At 36.7% G+C, this 22093-nt stretch overlaps 2 protein-coding genes and 1 pseudogene across 2 annotated transcripts; all 3 read left to right on the top strand.

Annotated features, from left to right (window-relative positions):
• Nucleotides 1-6107: 6107 nt before the first annotated feature.
• Nucleotides 6108-10182, top strand: LOC106375200 (annotated as a pseudogene).
• Nucleotides 10183-14242: 4060 nt separating this feature from the next.
• LOC106376179 (O-fucosyltransferase 30-like) lies at nt 14243-16124 on the top strand. Its single transcript, XM_022694838.2, has one exon. The coding sequence runs from the start codon at nt 14264-14266 to the stop codon at nt 15830-15832; it is 1569 nt and encodes a 522-aa protein (XP_022550559.2). The 5' UTR covers nt 14243-14263; the 3' UTR covers nt 15833-16124.
• Nucleotides 16125-16217: 93 nt separating this feature from the next.
• Nucleotides 16218-18361, top strand: BNAC01G41760D. Its single transcript, XM_013816245.3, has 10 exons — nt 16218-16451; nt 16642-16701; nt 16795-16834; nt 16913-17091; nt 17192-17230; nt 17332-17427; nt 17594-17654; nt 17749-17876; nt 17961-18052; nt 18136-18361. The coding sequence occupies exons 1-10, from the start codon at nt 16404-16406 to the stop codon at nt 18248-18250; spliced, it is 858 nt and encodes a 285-aa protein (XP_013671699.2). The 5' UTR covers nt 16218-16403; the 3' UTR covers nt 18251-18361.
• The last annotated feature ends 3732 nt before the right edge of the window (nt 18362-22093 follow it).

The following is a 22093-nucleotide window of genomic DNA, read 5'->3' on the forward strand; positions in this document are numbered from 1 at the left end:
AATGATATCCTCTGTTTCTTCTCATCCAAGCGATTTTGCTTTTCATTTTTCTTCTGGGTGTTGCATTGCAATTAAGATGGATGGCGAAATAGCATATAAGAACACAAGAGGCAGCTGGTAGCTGCTTCGACCATTTCAAATGATATCCATTAGTCTCTTCGGCCTCTTCTGTTGGATCCATTAATAGCCATTAGACTTTAATGAAAATTGTGAAAACAAATGACTTGAGTCTATGTGTTTAACAGTCCAAAACACATTAATAATGAACATAAAGGGATTTGTCCCACATTGGTGGGAACAAGAGGAAGAGAGATGTTTATATATGGTCACTTGATATCATGTGTTAAACAGCTTGGAGAGAGACGAAGACTCCCCACGCGCGCGCCGCCGGTGGCGGCTCGGCTCTGCTTGGCGTGGACTTGGGCTTGGGCTTGGATCTCATAAGATTCTTTTTGGACCAAGTTAAGCTCAACGTTTTTGCCATTTCATTTCTAAAAAACAGCATGACATTTGTGTATAAACGACATGTAGTTTGTCTAAAAACGACACGAAGTTTATCTGTTCGAAATGGATCAGAACCGAGTCAACAAGAGAGAAACTTGCTCAACGTTCCACTCCGAGATCCTTGAGAGATTTTCGAAAAACGTTGGCAACAGTTTCGAAAAACCGCTCCTCGTCTCCTCTTTAGATATAGACTCTCTTCCTTCTTCATTTTTTACCGTTTTTTCACAACCAAAACCAGAAAATCCTTTAGCGAAAGTTCTAGAGAGTGTTTTGTAGAAATATTAGTTCGTAGAGGTTCTTCACGAGTGTCGCGTGATAACCTATCATGGTTTTATCCTGGGACTCATATTCGTACAGATCCGTCGCACTAACGGAGCAAATATTAAGAGTTAAGGAAAGAGATTCGTCTCGACTCCATGCTTTCATTTTCGTTGCGGTTTCGAATCGTCTATATATTTTCCTTAACATCGTTTATATTATATCGTTTCTTTTGATCCAGTTTTCCGGCTTCTACAATCTTAACTCTTATTTTGCTTTCTATCTAAAGCGTTTGATCGGATTGAAGAACGATCTATAAAAACGGGTTTTGGAACCGTGTTTGCGATTTGCTTTCTAGCACTTCCGCGAAACATTTGTAATTTATCTCATAAACGGTTTGCGTTTTGCTCTGTAGCACTACCGAAAAGCGTTTATTCATATAAGATTCATACAAACCTGTTATGGTTTCATTCAAACGATGTTTACGATTTGCTATATGCTTATCCGCGAAACGTTTCAATGTTTTTTTGAAAACGAGTTTGCGATTTACTTTATAGACTTCCGCGAAACGTTTCTTAATTGTTTCATAACGCTTTGCGGATTGCTTTCTAGCATTATCAAAATGTTATGAATCGTTTCAATACTTAAGCGAGTTTGTGAAACATTCTAAGTCTATACAAAAAGATTTCTGCTAACGCTTTTAAGCGAGTTTGCAAAACGTTTTTTCTCAAGACTTATATCGATATGATTTGTTTCAAACACCAAAAATGAAAATCGATTTTAGACTATTATTTTTTGCTTAAAAATAATATGTTATTTGTTGATTGGAGTACTAATCCGTCTTCATGTTTTCTCTACAGAGAAATGACGAATGATAACAACACCCCCATTGATTTCACAACAACTCCACTCAACGTTGCAGCCACTGATGCAACTGTGACAACCGTTGGAAACATCACAGCGTCAACCGCTGCATCAACAACAAGCACTATCCTCCCTGCGGGAAATGCTGTTGATGAAACCACTCGCCGTAGCCTATTCGGTGCTGGTCTTTATCAGAAGGGTTCAGTTTCAGCAACTGCAAGTGGTCCGGTGGCAGTTTAAACTCCTCCGGCTGTCCCTAGTGTGTTCACTCAAGGACTGATGCCAGACAAGTTTGATGGCAAAGGCTTCAAAACGTGGCAGAAGAAGATGATGTTCTTCCTGACAACGATGAAGCTGGACAAGTTCATCCAGGAGGACAAGCCCCTTATGCCTTACAGGATTGACTTTATCTGCAAAGGCTACATTTTGGGTCGTCTCATTGACCCATTATACCGGGTCTACTGTGAGATCCCCATGGCGAAAGAGCTATGGAGATCACTGGACAAGAAGTACAGAGGTGAGGACGCTGGCTGCCAGAAGTATGTGGTCTCAAAATTCCACGACTTCAAAATGGTGGATTCAAAACCCATCATGGATCAGGTGGAAGCACTTCAGCTCATTTGCCATGAAATCGCTGCTGAAGGAATGTCCATCTGCGAGACATTCACAACTCTCAGCTTCATTGAAAAGCTTCCTCCAAGCTATGCGGATTTCAAGAACTACTTGAAGCACAAGAAAAAGAAGATGGGGCTCGAGGAGCTCATCATGAGGCTTCAGATGGAATCCAAAAACCGAACTGCTGACAAGGTCACTGCTAAGGAGCACAGTGTCAACATGGCTGAGCACAAAGGCAAAGGAAAGGCACACGCTAATTCTCCTGCCAAGCCTTCCAAAACTGTTGCAGCCTTGAAGGTTTCTGGAAAAAACTTCAAGAACAAAGGTATTGAGATCAATGCGAATGTGGAGAAGTTCAAGGAGAAATGTCACTACTGCCACAAAGTGGGGCACAAGACTGTTGAGTGTCGCAAAAAGATCAAGGATGAGAAGGCTCAGGCAAATCTCACTGAGGAGGATCTCGTTGCTGTGGTGACTGAAGCCAACATGGTTGAAAGCAACAACCCCAAGGAATGGTGGTATGACACGGGTGCAACCACCCACATTTGCACCGATAGGGCGATGTTCAGCATCTATCAGAAAAGCGAGATTCATGAGAAGAGCCAGTTGCTTATATGGTTGGGTCTTTTAATATATTACATGAAAGATTAGGCCATGTAAACTACAAATCTATACAAAGATTAATGAATTTAAATCTAATTCCTAAATGCAAAACAAGTAAACAAAAATGTGAAGTATGCGTACAGGCTAAGCTCACAAAAACGCCATCACCTCGTGTTGAAAAACTAATAAACCTCTAGATTTAATTCACACCGATTTATGTGATTTAAAATATATACGAACTAGAGGTGGGAAAAAGTACTTTGTGACCTTCATGGATGACTGCACAAAATATTGTTATGTATATTTATTACATAGCAAAGAAAAAACCTTAGAAAAATTTAAAGAATTTAAACTCGAGGTCGAAAATCAACTTAAAACAACTATTAAAGTAGTTAGAAGCGACAGAGGAGGCGAATATGATGGTCCATTCAATGCATTCTGTAAAGAACATGAAATAATCCATCAAACTACAGCTCCTTACTCACCATAATCTAATGGAGTTGCTGAACGCAAGAATCAAACTCTAAAAGAGATGATGAATGCAATGTTGCAGGAATTTGGGTTACCCCATAACATGTGGGGGGAAGCGTTAAGTACCACTAATTATATCCTCAACAAAATTCCACACAAAGTAAGTGGCAAAACTCCATATGAATTATGGAAAGGTAATTTACCTTCGTATAAGTACCTCAAATTGTGAGGGTGCTTGGCAAAAGTTGCGGTACCGCCACCAAAAAAGGTCACTATTGGACCTAAAACAGTGGATTGCATCTTCATTGGATATACACATAACAGTAATGCTTATCGATTTCTGGTACACAAATCTGCAATATCAGACATTCATGAAAATACAGTCATGGAATCAAGAAATGCATCTTTCTTCGAAAATATTTTTCCATATAAAGAAAAACAAGGTTCAAAACGAACTCGAGAAGAAAGAGACAATGACAAAAACTCAGAAACTGAGACAAACGTCAAGATTTCTATAAATGATATTTCATAAAATGAAGAAAAGGATGAACCTCGAAGAAGCAAAGAGCTCGAAAAGAAAGATCTTTTGGTGAAGATTTCCTAAAGGCATTTTTAGTAGAAAATGTTCCAAAAACTCTGGCAGAAGCCATGGCTTCACCTGAAGCTCCATTTTGGTACGAAGCTGTCAGAAGTGAATTTGATTCTACCATGCAAAATTATACATGGTACATAACAGATTTACCACCTGGCTACAAAGCATTAGGAAATAAATGGATAATGACACGAAAACCTGGTGGAAAATACAAATCTAGGCTTGTAATTCAAGGATTCCGACAAAAAGAAAGTTTGGACTATTTTGATGCATATTCTCCAGTAAAGAGAATAACATCAATAAGTCTGATGATAGCAATCACAGCCTTAAGAGACCTAGAAATCCATCAAATGGATGTAAAAACCGCTTTTCTAAATGGTGATTTAGAAGAAGATTTTTACACGAAACAACCTGAAGGTTTTGTCGTTCCCGGACAGGAAGACAAAGTATGCCGACTTGTAAAGTCAATTTATGTACTTAAACAAGCTCCTAAACAATGGCACCAAAAATTTGACAACACAATGATGTCAAATGGTTTCAAAATAAATGAATGTGACAAATGCATATACTACAAAACTACCAAAAATGCGTATGTTTTTGCTATGTTTATATGTAGATGATATGCTCATTATTGGAATCACTAAAGACATTATCAATCAAACAAAAAACATGCTCAAAGGGACATTTGAGATGAAAGACTTGGGATTAGCAGATGTAATTCTCGGGGTTAAAGTCACAAGAAATTAAAACAGAATTATCTTAACCCAATCTCATTATGCTCAAACAATATTAGAGAGATTTAAAAATTACTCTAAGAGTATGGCAAAAACTCCGTTAGATCTCCAAATGCACTTGACAAAGAATTCAGGTGAAGCGGTTTCACAAAACGAGTATGCACGTGTGATCGGAAGTCTCATGTACTTGACTAATTGTACGAGACCAGATCTAGCGCATGCAGTGAATGTACTCAGTCGATATACAAGTAATCCAGGACATACACACTGGAAAGCTATAACGAGAGTACTCAATTACTTGCACTACACCAAAGATTTTGGGCTTCACTATGGTAAAGAACTAGCAGTTTTAGAAGGATACAGTGACACTAACTGGATATCAGATTCTAAAAACTCAAAATCCACAAGTGGATATGTCTTTACATTAGGAGGAGCAGCAATATCATGGAAATCTACCAAACAAACAGTGTTAGCCAGATTCACCATGAAATCTAAGTTCATAGCCTTAGACAAAGCAGCAGAAGAAGCTGAATGACTTAGAAATTTTTTGGAAGATATTCCTATGTGGGAGAAACCTGTGCCAGCTATACGCATACATTGTGATAGTCTCTACAATGGTAAATCTCGTCACATCAGAGTAATCTCTACAATGGTAAATCTCGTCACATCAGAAGATGACACAAAACCATTAGACAACTTATCTCAACTGGTGTAATCACAATAGACTACATCAAATCGGCTGACAACCTAGCGGATCCATTTACAAAAGGTTTGTCATGAGATGTTGTTGCTAAATCATCAAAAGGAATGGGTTTAAAGCCTATAACGAATGAGGATGCTTGACTGCAACCCTACCTATCATGACTGAAAATCCCAAGATGTAGGTTCAAAGGAAAAACAAAATCAAACTGAATCTAACCAAAGCACTTGAGACAAAGTAGTCTTTTCCCAGCTCCTAAGATGATGAAAGTGCTAACAAATATGAGAAGGATAAGCATAAGCTTTTAATGATTTAGTCTATATTACTCAATACTTTTCATGGCCAATCACCTAATGAGTGTGAAATGGGGCCGTTTCTAGGAGAATGAATGCAAGGCTATATTCTCTAAGTTCACTCATGAAAACCATGAATAGTTCAGGGCCACAATAAACACAAAAGAGAACTAAGTTCTACGAGAAAATGAAGCTGCGTTATGCCTGTTGTCTCGGTCTACATAAAACACCGGTTGGTTCACGACATCATGTTCACCTTCTGGTAAAGTAAACCCGACAGATATTAACTATGAGTGGTTCAAGGCTTATAAATGCCACCAACTCAAACACAGTGACTTTTCGCAAACACTCTCGATAAGTCTGTCTAATCTAGTCATGATTAGAATAAGTATAGTTTTTAGAGTCTATCGAGTCTTTATTTAGTCTGCATATGTTTATAAGATTCATTTCTATTCATGTGGGGGATTGTTGGATCCATTAATAGCCATTATGCTTTAATGAAAATTATGAAAACAAATGACTTGGGCCTGTGTGTTTAACAGCCCAAAACACATTAATAATGAACATAAAGGGACTTGTCCTACATCGGTGGGAACAAGAGGAAGATAGCTGTTTATATATGGTCACTTGATATCATGTGTTAAACAGCTTGGAGAGAGAGGAAGGCTTGGGTCTTGGGTCTTGGGTCTTGGGTCTTGGTGGAGGGCCTCTGGCCCAATAAGATTCTTTTTGGACCAAGTTAAGCTCAACGTTTTTGCCATTTCAGCATGACATTTGTGTATAAACGACATGTAGTTTGTCTAAAAACGACACAAAGTTTATCTGTTCAAAATGGATCAGAGCCGAGTCAACAAGAGAGAAAGTTGCGGAGAAAGTTGCTCAACGTTCCACTTCGAGATCCTTGAGAGATTTTCGGAAAACGTTGGCAATAGTTTCGAAAAACTGCTCCTCGTCTCCTCTTTATATATAGACTCTCTTCCATCTTCATTTTTTACCGTTTTTTCACAACCAAAACCAGCAAATCCTTTAGCGTAAGTTCTAGAGAGTGTTTCGTAGAAATATTAGTTCGTAGAGGTTCTTCACGAGTGTCGCGTGATAACCTATCATGGTTTTATCCTGGGATTCATATTCGTACAGATCCGTCGCACTAACGGAGCGTATATTAAGAGTTAATGAAAGAGATTTGTCTCGACTCCATGCTTTCATTTTCGTTGCGGTTTCGAATCGTCTATATATTTTCCTTAACATCGTTTATATTATATCGTTTCTTTTGATCCGGTTTTCCGGCTTCTACATCCTCGACCCTCTATCTTTCCTCTTTCTTTCACGTCTCTCTCTCCTCAGTTCCCGTCACCATCTCCCGTGTACGTTCCTGTGACAACCCATCCCACTTACTGGGAACCCGGTTCACAGCCCTGCAGGACACATATCCTAACCCCTCTCATGTGTGCCCCTTCCGGCCATACATGTAGGTTATTGATGCGCTTGACGTTACTCGAACTTAAACCCTCACCCTTTAACAACATTCCTCTAGAGCGAGTTGTCACCAATTGATCTGCAGTTCAGTTGGTGACAACTCGTCTTGTGGGAATGTTGTTAAAGGGTGAGGTATTAGATTCGAATAACGTCAAGCGCATCAATAACCTACATGGGGGAGTCAGTAAAGGTCCACATGTCAGGGGTTAGGGTCGGTACCCTGCAGGACTGTGAGCTTGGGATCCTAGCGAGTGGGACGGATTGTCACAATAAAAGTCGACTTTTATTGTAACAACCCGTCCAACTCACTCGAAATCTGGCTAACAGCCCTGCAGGGCAACGACCCCAACCCCTCCATTATAAATTTTGTCTGACTCCATAATTAGGTTGTTGGTGTGCTTGGCGTTCTTCGAACCCAAGCGCTCACCCTTTAACAACACTCCTCCAGGACGTGTTGTGTTCATTGCTTCTTTTGATGTCACAGTGTTTTATCGGATGTGATTTTTTTTAGGTCTGCTTGTAAGAGGGAGGTTATGGAAATGTTTTTAACTGCCTATTTGTTCGTATGCAGGTGAAGTTTCCCTCAGGGCAGCGTGGAAGTGGGGAAAACTGGACAATGGCCAAGACAGTCAGGGCGACAGAATATTTAAACTACGAAGGCGGTCAGTTGATGTTGATTTTATTTTTTAACCCTTTGTTTCCAGCCATTTTTATGTTTACCTGTATGGGTGTTTTCAGGAAACTTTTCCAAGAGTGAAGGCGTTGGAGTGTTTGGTAATGATGTCAGATTTACAAATATCCCTGTTGAAGAATGGCGATACTACCTGCTGGCCAGAAGGCCTGAGTAACTTTGATTGCTGCTACAAAATGAGAATTTCTTTATTTTTCTTTCTTGTGTTTCATCATACACTTATCGGTTCTGGTGGGGATTGGCAATCCAGGTGTCTGACGCATCATTTAAGTGGAAGGATCTTCAAGGAAAAGCATTAAGGAATTTTCAAAATATTGAAAATTCCTTTACAAACACTTCTCTGTCTGTGATTTTGAAAGGTTATGGGTCTGTCATTCCTGATGCTCCTCGTGCTAAATCTCATATTCTAACAAAATGCGTGGGTGACAAGGTTGGAAGATTGGTGGCTGAGTATGTCAAAGCCATGGAAAAGGTAAGAGGAATATCAGCATTGTTCTGGGTTATGGCCATCTTAGTTTTAGTGCTTTTTGTCCTTAATTTGATGCGCAGGTTCAGCTCAAGCATGGCCTGAATACTGCTATGCTCGTTGTGGGTCAAGGGCACAAATATTGGAGACTTTACAAGGGAGATAAAAGTCGTAGTGCAGTTTTTTCAAGAACGGCTGCTGGTTTAGTACACCTTGTTGCACGATTGTTAAAGCCTTTCATGCGATCATTTTCCCGTGGGGTAGGTTTCGGAATTACTAATCTATCTTATTAAAACAAGTACAAATTAGGTTTGTTTGAAACATTTATAGAATTTTTTTTTAAAAGTTCTTTTAGAAACATAGATTGTAGTTTAAAAAAAAGATTTGTTTAGAAACATGGATTTCAGTTTTAAAAAAGAGGTTTGTTTGAAAACATAGATTGTAGTTTTAAAAAATAAGTTTGTTTGGAAACATGGATTGCAGAATATTAAGAGAAAAAAAAATGGGCTTATATTTTTAAGAAAATTTGGAAGTCCATTATATTATGAGAAACGATTTATCTGGTGCCTAATCGGGTTCGGTTCAGATCTGTTTGAGTTTCGGGTTTCCGGGGGCCAAAGATTTCAGCCTCATTCTAATATTTCTAAATTTCAGTTTGGGTTCGCTTCGGATTTTTGCGAGTTCGGTTTGAGTTCGGATAACCCATTTAAATTACTTTTAAAATTTTAAAATTCATTATATATTTATATACTTTAAATTTCTCAAAAACTATAAACAAAATAATATATTAAATATAAATTTGAATAACATATGTCAGAATACCTAAACTTAACATATAAATTACTTTAGTTCAAATATTTGGATAGAGAATCAATAATTATTTTAAGTATTTTTGGTGTTTTAAGTATACTTTTACTATTTTATATATTTACAATTGATTATTTGTATATATTTTCAAGTATTTAAACCAGCTTAAAAGTATCATATATATTCTAGATGTTATATATATATATATTAAATCTAAAAATAATTAATATATATAAGTACATAAATCTATTTCAGTTACATACGGGTACCCGAAATATTTCGGTTCGGATCGGATTCGGCTTCGGTTCTCCAAAAACAATTTTTTTGAATAATTCAGATATTTAATCAATTTCGGTTTGGGTTTGGTACTACCTTTTCGGATCGAGATCGGTTCGGTTCTCCAGGTTCGGGTATTTTGTCTAGCCCTTATATTATTGACATGAAAAACAAATAGAAATATATTTTTGAAAAATATATCCACGCGCCCGCGTGGGTCAAAGTCTAGTTATACTTATAATGGTAAGCGTGTGATTAGTTTCTGGCTCCTGTAGATGTTTAAACAGCTAAATTTGCCTCCACTTTTTTCCCTCTCTGACGAGAGAGGAGAGCTATTGCAAGCAAGTAGACCTTGGGAGATTCTTCCTCATAACCACAGAATAGGCACCCCTCTACCATTGTTCGAGTTTTTGGTACAATATACATCTCTAATTCTATGCCGAGCCCATGTAACATTTGATTTTGATTTAATATTTCTGAAATGATATCATCACAGAAAGATGAAGATGTGGAATGGTACAAAGAAATGTTCGCTGGAAGTCTGGCTCCTGAACGTGCTCGTCGACGCCCTAGGCCTGTAGAGGCAGCAAGTTCGGCTATGGATGCACTGGCTATCTAATACTTTTGAATCATGATGTCGTCTTACCAAATACAATGTTTCCTTACAAAGCATTGGGGAGTTTAGTTAATGTAACCAACCTATGCGTTTTTTTTATCTGTAGACCATAACTAAGTTTTATACTCCCTCCCAAATATAAGATGTTTAGAAAAGTTTTTATGTTTTAATACGTAAGATGTTCTCATATTTTAACTTTAAATTTATCAAAAACTATGTAACCAATCAAATTTAATAGTATTTTGTATTTGGTTGAATAGTTTTTAGTTATAATTTTAATAATACGTTTTAGATAAAAGTAATTTTACCTAAAACATCATATATTTATGAACGGAAGGAATATATACTTTTAAAATAGCTTGTCCCAAAATATATTAGTAACTTTACTCGTTTCCCTTACCTTCTATATAAGGAAAAATATTTTTAAACCATAGAAATATGTCATGCTTCCATTTTATCTGATACCATAGATTTTGCTCAACCGAGCTTTATTTACTGACTAGATATGAGTCTGTGTAGTTTGATGTTTTAATTTTATGAAAATATAAAAAGAGTAAGAATTTTTTCACTGTAGCTTTATGATTTTCTTAATTTAATAATTTTAGTATCATTTTTATCATTAAATTATTTTTAAAATATTATTAAGTGAGCTTTTACATTTCTCTTTGGTCAGATTTTTTTTTAAAAAGGAAAAAAAATCTTTTTTTTGGTTCGGATAATCTTTTTTTGGTTCGGATTTAATAAAGAAAAAATTATTTTACCAATCTCTTTTATTTAAGATTTTTTTTAATAAAATTATTTTCACGTGACACATTTCACAATCTAGTTTTTATTTTATTAACAGATGTCACAATCATATCCGTGAATTATTTTTCAGTTATTTTTTGTTTATATTTTTCTAAACAGAAAATTATCTATTAAACATAAAGTTAGTTATTTATAAGATTAATTTTACTCTTTTATTTTGTTAGGCTTTAAAAAAGTTATTTATAATTAGTTTGAAAAAAAATATTTTCCATTAAACAATTTCTTCTATTTGTAGGATTCTATAATTCTTTTTTGTTTAAGATTTTAAACAACTAACTTTTTAATAGAAATTTTCTATTAATTAACTATATATTTTTCTTATAAATACAAACACATATTCATCATATTCAAAGATGCATCTACCACAACATCATCATAAGATGTAGTAAGCATAATAAAAAATTGAATTGTATCAAGAAACTAAAAAACCACTAAAGTAATATTTTTTTTCTAAATACTATAGTGTTTTGTGAAAATAATATGAGGAAGTCTAAACCTAAATATATATATTTGACATATTTGTAGTTATTTTTGATTTATATTTACTAAACATACAATTATCTATTAAAAAGGAAAATTAGTTATTTATAAGAAAATAATAACAGTACTTTTACAATTTTCTTTTGTTTAGGCTTTAAACAAAAAATTACTTATTTTATAACTTGTTTTTTTCTTAAGATTTTTCATTAAACATTTTCTTGTATTTGTAGGATTCTATAATTCATTTTTGTTTAAGATTTTAAACAATTAACTTCTTTTTTAATAGAAAATTTTCAATTTAATTAATTGTATATTTTATCTTACACGTATGAACACATATTAATCATATTTTCACATACTCATCTATAACAACAATATCACAATTTACAAAACAAATTACGACAGCATCATAAAATGTAGTAAGGATAATAAAAAAAAATTTGAGTTGTATCAAGAAATTAAAAAACACTAATGTAATATTTTTCTTGTAAATAGTTTTGTGTTTTGTGAAAATAAAATGAGGAAGGTTAAACCTAAATATAGATGTGAAATATTTTTAATTATGTTCATAATTTCCTAAACATTCAATTATCTATTAAAAAGAAAGTTAGTAATTTATAAAAAATACTTGGAGTACTTTTACAACTTTCTTTTGTTTAGGCTAAAAAAATATATTAATTATGTTATAATTTTACTTTTCTAAATATTTTAAATCTTAAACAAAAGAGATTTTAATCATATTTATGACACATGTCATAATCTCAATTTTTTATTGACACACGTCACGATCATGTTAATTAGTAATTTTGAAAAACCAAACTTTATATAATAAGATAAGTTTGTTTTAGAATTATTACAAAGACGGCTTTATAGTTTTACTTGTTTTATGAAATTCTTGTTTAGCAGTTTTATTTGCACAAGAGCATCTAAACAAATATATTATATTTTGAAGTTTCAAGATGTTATTATCCAAAAACAAAACTTCAAATCTAACTTTAAAAGTATTTGTGTTTTATATTATTGTCTTTATATTTGTTATAATTAATTTAAATCTATATAACTTTTGTAAATAACGATCAGATATCCTTTATATACTAAAACACAAGATATGTAACCAATCAAAATTTGACATATAATTTATGTTTTTACAAATTTTTTTAAAAAGTGTTAAAATAAAAAATAACTGTAGGCAACGGTTGTTGGAAAAAAAACCCATCACCTACGAACTTCCTTTCTCAATTCTTATTATCACAAAAAAAGAGGTGTTTCAGTTTGTTATGGTTTAACTATTTTTACAAACATGTTTTTTATAACACTAATATTCAACTATTTAAAAAATCTGCTAGAGTCTATTGTATATCTGTTTTTGTGTTATCATTTGAATTTCGTAGTTGGTGTTGAATACAAAAAGAAGAGATGGAGAAGTATCTCAGAAAGCAAATTCAACCAAAAAAAATTCAGAATGTGTTTTCTTTCACCATGTATTTATCTAATTGATCTTTATAAAAGGCTTCAGATTCTAAGAAAACTTTCGAACAAAAAGTGTCATTAAAAGTTTAATTTTTATATTTATTTTAATTTCAATTTTTTTTGTTATATTAAAATAAAATTAAATTTTTCAAAACACTAGAATTTGATTAAAAAAATAATTTTACAAAAACTGCACGGGGTGATGATACTAGTATATAAATATTATAGAAATATTAATTAATAAAATTTACACTAAAATATAAAATTTTACATAGAAGTACATAATTAAATATTGAATAACGTATATGTAAAATACCAAATTATTCTATAAAACTATTTCCGTAATACTTCAGATATGATCAACAAATTTTTTTTGATGAGCCTTATCGGCTGATCCAGTCGGCCCTGAGAAGAACACACTTAATGCTACAGGGTGGACTAGTCCGAAAGCGTACCACACTGCATGACCCGAGTTTGGAATACCTTCCGACTAATGCCAGAAGGTGACCGATCATTTGTTACGGTCCACCATGTAAAACACTTGGGCCGAATCCCAAGCCCAGACTGGCTAAGTAGTGATAAAAGTAAAATGAAGCTTGAAAATCATCTTTACAAAATGAAGCTTGAAAATTATTTTTTAAAGAAGTAAAATTTAAATTTATAAGAAAAAAATTTGAAATATTTGAGATATAAATATTTTAAGAATTAAAAAGATAAAAGACAAAATATTTTAGAATCATAAATTTGATGGTGTAAATAGTAAGGACTAAAAAATATGAAACTTCGAATTCATATTTTTGAAGTAGTGAAACTCTATTTTTAAATTCTTTTTTGAAAAGCAAAAAAAATTCATATAACCGAAGTTATTTTTGTAGATGCTCTAAAACTGTATTTTTTTTTCAAAGATTGTCTATAATTTTACAAATATTGCACTATCGAAGATTGTCTATAATTTTTTTTCCCAATCTGTATAAATAGAACTGATGCGTTCTTTAAGATCCTAGAGGTCCTATTCTCACAAAGTATCACTAGTGTTGATCAGGGTCAGCCCTCAGATTTAGGGGCCTTAGCCAATAAGTTTTGTACGAAGATGTTCTGGTTTGACTAAGGATTCATTAATGCTTCTATACCAAGAGGTCTGGGTTTCGAATCCCAGCAAAGGTGAATTATGCAGATTTATGGAGAAAAACGTATAGGAGATCTTCGGCATGGCGCAAAGAGTACTGTCTGGATTTCATAGGACGGCTCAAGATGATGTATTCAGACGTGAATCCTCATAAGGCATGTAGAATTGGCAAGCCTATAGAATCGTCTTTTAATATTTCTCATAATTTATAATAGCATAATTAACCATTAACGAAAAAAAAGAAAGAAGATGTTCTTGTTCCTGCTAATTTATTACATTTTTCTTTTCGGTTTATCATTCAAAATCATAACCACAAACGTATAGTTTTGGGCTAAGTAAGACGTGGCTTAGCCTAAAATCCAGAAAACGCAGCGTTTTATTGGAATCCTACACACGAGCAAAAACCATAACACAATGATGGCGTCTCAGAAATCTCAAGCAAAAAAAAGAATGAACAGCTTCTTCAGTCCCAGTAGACCAGGCCCGAAGCCATGGCCGAACAGGAAGAAGCAAACCAACAAATCCGCCATCTGTCTCTGCTCCGTCTCTCTACTCGCTGTCCTCTTCCTATCCGTATTCTTCATCACCTACTCCGAGATACCCAAATCCATCTTCTCGATCTCCTCCGCCTTCTCCGGATCCGTCGAATTCCCTCAATGCAGATCCGAGACACTATCACGAACACTCCTAGGGCAGAGGTTTCTCCTGTACGCTCCCCACAGCGGATTCAGCAACCAGCTGTCGGAATTCAAGAACGCTGTCCTGATGGCGATGATTCTGAATCGGACGCTGGTTGTTCCTCCGGTTCTTGATCACCACGCTGTCGCGCTTGGTAGCTGTCCGAAATTTAGGGTTTTGAGTCCTAGCGAGGTGCGTGTCTCGGTCTGGAACCATTCCGTTGAGCTGCTTAGGTCTGGAAGGTACGTTTCGATGGGTGATGTTGTAGACATTTCGTCTCTCGTATCATCTTCGGCTGTTCGAGTTATCGACTTCAGGTACTTCGCGTCGCTTCTCTGTGGTGTTGACTTGGAGACTCTGTGTTCTGGTGAGTTAGCTGAACAGTCTCAGGCTTATGAATCGCTGAGACAGTGTGGGTATTTGTTATCTGGTGTTCGCGGTAATGTAGATGGATGTTTGTATGGTGTTGATGATGATTGTAGAACCACGGTTTGGACGTATAGAAACGGAGGTTCTGATGGGAGGTTGGACTCGTTCCAGGCGGATGAGAAGCTTAAGAAGAAGAAGAAGATTACTTACGTGAGGAGGCGGCGAGATGTGTATAAGGCTCTTGGACGTGGTTCAGAAGCTGAGTCTGCGGCTATTCTTGCGTTTGGGAGTCTCTTCACGGCTCCGTACAAAGGGTCTGAACTGTATATTGATATACACAAGTCTTCTGGCGTTCCGGAGGTGAAGTCTTTGATTGAGAAGGTTGAGTTCCTTCCTTTTGTTCGAGAGGTAATGAGCGCAGGGAAGAGGTTTGCCACGGGAACGATTAAGGCGCCGTTTCTCTGCGCGCAGCTTAGGTTGCTGGATGGGCAGTTCAAGAATCACCAGGAGAGTACGTTTACGGGTTTGAACCAGAAGTTGGAGTCTTTGAGTTTGAAGAATCCTGGTCCGTTTCATGTGTTTGTGATGACGGATCTTCCTGAAAGCAACTGGACTGGAACTTACTTGGGTGATTTGGCTAGGAACTCTACGAATTTCAAGCTCCATTTTCTAAGGGAAGAAGATGAAGTAATAGTGAGAACAGAAAAGGAGCTTGCTTCCGCTGCTCACGGACAGAAATTTGGGTCGATTCCGATGAGTCTGGACAGTATAAAGAAGATGCAGAAGCATTGTTCTCCTCGTAAAGTATCAAATGTACAACTATACGTAGAGGAAGCTGTTTGTAGCTGTGCTTCACTGGGGTTCGTTGGGACTGCAGGGTCCACTATAGCTGATAGTGTAGAAATGATGAGGAAGTTCAATGCTTGTAGTAGTTGAACTCAGACTGCATTTCTGTTCTGTGATTCTTGTTTCCGGGTTGGATTAGCCAAAGCTTTCAGTGTTGATCTGGAGTGATAGATGCAAGATTTGGTTAAGTTTTGCCTGTCGGATAGAGATAAGATCTGTCATGTGTCTCCACTTTGAGGTTTTGTTGATGAAAATATGTTTTGTTTTGGTTTGGTTATATAGGAGAGACTGTCGTGTTTCAGTTCTGTAAGTTTTGTTGAGGCTTTTCTGAATGGATTTTGTTTGTAGTTGCACCAAGATTTGTAAACCAATGTTTGTAGAACCGGTTTTGATTACCAAATCAGTGGTTTGGTTGATAAGAAACGTAATCAAATTCATAAAGTTACGTCGACTTGTAAACTGTAGCCAATGAGATGCATCCACGTAAGCAGAATCAACGCATAGCTCCACGTGGACTGATATCATTAAGCGAATTTAATCGGTCGCTTGTTGGGTCCCCCGTCGGTCACATCCACCGCGAACAGTTGGACCGAACTGTATATTTGTGGATCTGCGATCAGATCGTTTTGCATCAACGCGCGACGTAAATCTTATCACCGCCATGGCAGCTCCGTTTTTCTCTACTCCCTTTCAGCCTTATGTCTATCAGGTTATCTTCTGTCTTCTTCTAAGTGTCTGTCTTTGTCGACGAGGCTAGTGTTCAAGGCTCAAGCTAGGCGCACGATCCAAGCTAATCTAGTTTTGTGATAGTCACAATAATTAATAGTGAATTATCAATATTAATCTCTTCAGTTTGTATATGTAAGGTTATCATCTCACAAGTGTGTTATTTGATGCAGAGTCAAGAAGATACAGTTACACCTTTCCAAATTCTGGGTGGTGAAGCACAGGTTGTTCAGGTACCTGGGTCAAACATTTGTTTTGTTTTTCTAGTCTGCTCATTTTGCGTTTATGTTCTGTATCCTCAATTCTAACCTTGTTTTTGTTGTCAGATTATGTTAAAACCACAGGAGAAGGTCATTGCTAAGCCTGGTAATTTCCACTCTGTTTTCAAGTTTTTTCAGAATCTTCTTTTTCTCTATTTATAGCTGAATTGATATGGTGCTGTAGGTTCAATGTGCTACATGTCTGGCTCCATTGGGATGGAGAATACTTATACCCCTGAACAAGAAGTTGGTGTTGTACAGTGGGTTTTAGGCAAGAGTGTTAACAGTGTGCTTCTTCGCAACACCGGCCAAACCGATGGTTTTGTCGGTATCGCTGCACCTTCTTTGGCAAGGATTCTTCCAGTTAATGATCCCCTAGCTTGCCATGATTTTCTTCCGTATTGTTATTACTAACTATGATGCTTACTATACCTTCTTATGTGTTTTGGTTCTTTACTTGAAGATGGATCTGGCAATGTTTGGTGGGGACATCCTTTGCCAGGTAGATCTAGCTCACGAACCGTCAATTTATTATTTGATATATTTATGTATTCTCCGTAGACCAACAATCAATGATGTGACCTTTTCTTTCATTTTATGTAGCCAGATGCATTTCTCTGTTCCGTCCATGATGTGAAAGTGGTAAACTCTGTTTACCAGAGACATAGAGCTAGAAACATTGCTGCGGCTGGCGCTGAGGTAATGAAAACAACACATTGCAACGGCCTTTGACACACTTCATTCAAAAATTATTTACATCTTTCTTAGTTACTTCTTTTAGATGCCACTATGAGAAATTATCTATATATACAATATATATATATATATGTATATCTGGCCTTAACTCACGTGATTGTTGTTGTAGGTGTTTCTGAGACAAAGGCTATCTGGCCAGGGTCTTGCTTTTATTACTGCCGGTGGCTCTGGTATGCGTCCAAGGTTTATCTCATTTTAAGGCCTTTTACCCCCCCCCCCCCCCCCAAAAAAAACAAACTGATCCTAGTTCACTTGCTTCATAAGTTGTACAGAAAAACCTGGAGGTGGGAGAAGTTCTCACCATTGACGTTTCTTGCATTGCCGCTCTCACTCCCCCCATCAATTTCAGAATCAACTACCATGCTGCACCTGTAAGACGGGCAGTGTTCGGGGTACGTTTGCTTCTTTTTGTTTTCCCTTCCTAGCAAAATGATCTTTACTCACGTCTCTACAACCTTCTATATTTTACCAAAAAGGGTGATAACGTAGTAACAGCGACGCTGACGGGACCAGGCATTGTGTTCATCCAAAGCTTACCGTTCCATCGACTCTCCCAGCGAATCGCAAGGTTAAAAGATCAATCTCTCCTCTTGGTTATAAGGAATAACTATTCAAAAATTAGACTCACAAAAGAGATTTTTTCTTTTATAGGTCGGTGACTTCCCCAAACATGAGGGAAAATCCACGATTTTTAGTTCAAATAGGATTATTCTTGTTCCTTGCGTACGTTGTAATTGCATCTTCTTTGATCCTTACCGAAATGTGAAACATAGACTTCCTTTGCTTTTCTTTTTTTCCTGCTAGTGTTGTTGCAGTAGATTGGACATGTAATACATACTTTTAAAAGCTTGTTTAGTGGATGTCTGAAGCAAACAAACCACACGGCATGAAGATTTCAAGAGTTCATCAATCTGACATGAACAAACACGTAGTTACCATTTTTGGAAGTTCCGCAAAACTATGATGGAGGGTAGTTTAACGGGTACACAACACAAACCTGAATTTTATCAGCCAGAAAAACACTCCAAAGATTACATCTTAACAAAATCTTTCGATATTTTTATATTATTTTAAATATAAAGGTTTTTTTTTGCAAAATTGACCTAAAACTCAAAGTAAAACACAAAACTAACTTTTTTTTTTTTGAAAATTAGTTTTGCCTTATTCACCCCAAAAGTTCATATAATTCACGAAAATGCCATCAATTTTTTTTTTTTTTTCGAAAATGACATTTGTACTCTTTCACACTCACCATCTTCAAGTAATTACAAGATTGCCATTGTCATCAAAACCCCAACCACCATGAACAACCAATTTGAAGCTCTTAATGCTTTCAAAATCGATTTACCCTTCTTCTTTCTCCATTCTTATGAACTAAACACAACATCTCTCACACTTTCTCTCCACATTCAGCTAAAAAAATCCAAGATTTTGATTCTACATTTTTTATGGTTCATAGAGTCATATAAGCTAACGATTCTGGGTGGGTCACTTTCGTTTGAGATTCTGTGTGCTTGGAGAAGCCTTATGTGTGCTATGGAAGTTATCTCACCAATTTAAGGTATGAAATCGAGTTTTTTTCCAGATCTGTTCGTCCAGACGACTTCCCAGGTAAGTCGTCTGGCTGTAGACGACTTACCTGTAAGTCTTCTGGTCAATGCAGAGGTTATTTTTGCAATTGACTTTGAAATCTGTTTTCTGAGATGACTGAAATATAAGTCGTCTACTTTTGTTTGGTTACAAAAAAATCTCCAAAGAACCTAGACGACTTACATGTAAGTCGTCATAGGTTAGTTTTGCATTTGACTGGATTTTGTCAGAATTTTGACTTTCCTGGACGACTTATTTTTCAGTCGTCTGTTGGAAAATTGAAATATCAATATTTTATTAAAACCCGACGACTTACATGTAAGTCGTCGTAGGTTAGTTTTGCCATTGAGAAAAAAACTTCAATACTTAATTATACCCAGACAACTTACAATTCAGTCGTCCGCCCGACGACTTACATGTAAGTCGTCCAGGATTTTATTCCGAGATTCTGGTCAAACCTCGTAAATCCTGGACACATGCTGATCTTGTTGCAATGGCTCAAGAAGATTATAACCTGGACATGAACACATAGTCTGTGGAGTTAACCTACTCATTACAACAGATGACTCCAGACCTTTCCTCCTATTCATGTTACAAGTGATAGACAAGTTCGAAACTTGCTCGAGATAACTAAAACGCATGAAATACGTCTTTGTGTATCAAGCTTTAGCAAGATGAGAACGGTTTCAGAAGAAAGGGATGAAGATGAGGAAAGGGATGAAGCTGATGTGGGGGATGAAGCTGATGTGGGAGAAGAAGATGAGGAGGGGGATGAAGTTGAGGAGGGGGATGAAGCTAAGGATCATGATGGGGAGGAAGATGCTGAGATCCATGTTGTCGCTGATGCTGAGGATTATAGTGAGTATGGAAAGGTTAAAGACGAGGATGAGGAAGAAGATGATGAAATCTGTTTTGAAGATTACAAAGGGGCATATGGTTGTGAAGGAAAATGATCATCTGCAGACAAAATCTATGTCAACCAGAGTTTTGCTAGTAGGGATGCACTGGTTTCAGAATTGCGGTTGACAGCGGTGAGGCGTAGGTTCTCTTTCAGAATATACAAGTCAACGAAAACTCTCTTTGTGGCAACATGTCGTGTTAGTGGTTGTCAATGGAAGGTCAGAGCAAGTGTGAAACATGAGACTAAAACGTTTTGGGTAACCAAGTATGTGGAAACTCATACATGTTCCATCACACACAGAATCTCTCAGCGGAAACACTGTACTCCGAAGTACATTGGTCGACTTTTCATAGATCGTGTTGGAATCATTAATGGGTTGAATCCGCAACATATCAAAGATGCAATGAAGAACATGTTTGGCATGACACTTGATTACACCACTTCATACAGAGCATTGTTATATGCGCAAGAAATGGTGAGAGGATCAGCGGAAGATGGGTATGAGCGACTGCCTTCATATTTGGAGCAAATCAAGGCAGCAAATCCGGGTTCTATCACTGATATAGAACTTGATTCTCTGAATAGATTTAAGTATCCATTTCTCTCTTTTGGAGCTTCTATCAGAGGTTTTAAGTATCAGAGAAGGTTCATTGTGGTGGATGGGACTCACCTAAGTGGGAAGTATGAGGGTACTATGTTGTTTGCAAGATACTCAGAGAATATATATCCTTGTGTTGGACAACAAGTTGAGGCACACACATGCTTTCCTCCAGAAGTAAAGCATGGTCCGGGGAGACAGAAGAAATCAAGATGGCAATCTTGGTTGGAGCTATCCAGGATGAGAGGACGCACACCCCGGAAGCAACACATGGTTTATAGGTGCTCAATCTGCAAAGAAATTGGCCATAAGCGTCCACAATGTAAGAACTGATGTGGAAGACCTTCAAGTAAGTCATCCAGAAGACCTTCTGGTTAGTCGTCCAATGACTTAACTAGAATTCTCTCATGTCTTCGAATCTATCTATCTATCTGTAGACTCTATGTATTATGAACTTCTCTGTAGACGACCTTCTGGTAAATCGTCCAGACTCCCTTCTGGTTAGTCGTCCAACGACTTAACTAGAATTCTCTCATGTATTCGAATCTATCTATCTATCTGTAGACTCTATGTTTTATGAACTTCTCTGTAGACTCTATGTTTTATGAACTTCTCTGTAGATGACCTTCTGGTAAATCGTCTAGAAGACCTTCTGGTTAGTCGTCCAACGAAAGGTTACAAACACTACATTATCCGAAAGGTTACTGCACTACCAAACTAATTTCCTACGGAATTTTAGTTTGGTATGAGGATAGGTTACAAAAAAAAACATCCTATCCTGACTCTGTTAACGTAGCCTAATCTACCATACAACAGTACACAAAAGCATCAAGTTCAAATACAAATAACACATCCAATATCTATTCATACGTTCCCAGGTTCTCATCATTGTCTTGATTTTCCCATTCATGGCACATATGAAGGTCTTGAACTATATCCACCGCCATCTTCTCCCTGATGGTCTTTCCATTTCTAGGACATAACGCTTTGGGAAATTCCATCCCAAGATCATGACATTCAATGTACTTCAGAGTGAAGGGGCCACAATCACCAGGTCGGCACTGAGGTACTCCAACGGTTTGTCTCTCATATGTGTATGGCTCCAATGTGTATTGAACCTTTTGTTCGTTAGAGACAGCGCACTCAACAAGCAGATAAGGGACCATTGTGACAAAGGGCTCCATTACCTCATCGAGTTCTTCAAGGCTAATATGTTTGATTGTCCCAGACGACTATGTGCCTCTTAGGGATCAATATCCATATAGCAAACCAATGCTGGTTCTTGAAGTTCACAGGTGCATAGATATCATCCTCATCCACCCCCAAACCTTCTTAGATTGGCAAAAAGAAGGTATCTCGCCTGCATGATAATTCCACGCCCCACCAGGGAGTCTTTTTCCTAAACCGTTGGCATCTCCCTTGTCGCTCTTAAAATCAGGGTAGGAGGCCCTCCACTGCCGAGAAAATATATGATCAAGAAAGCACATTCTCTCGCTCCTGAAATGTTGTGGATGATCTTG

Source organism: Brassica napus, chromosome C1, assembly GCF_020379485.1.
Source record: "Brassica napus cultivar Da-Ae chromosome C1, Da-Ae, whole genome shotgun sequence".
In the NCBI taxonomy this organism is placed as follows: domain Eukaryota; kingdom Viridiplantae; phylum Streptophyta; class Magnoliopsida; order Brassicales; family Brassicaceae; genus Brassica; species Brassica napus.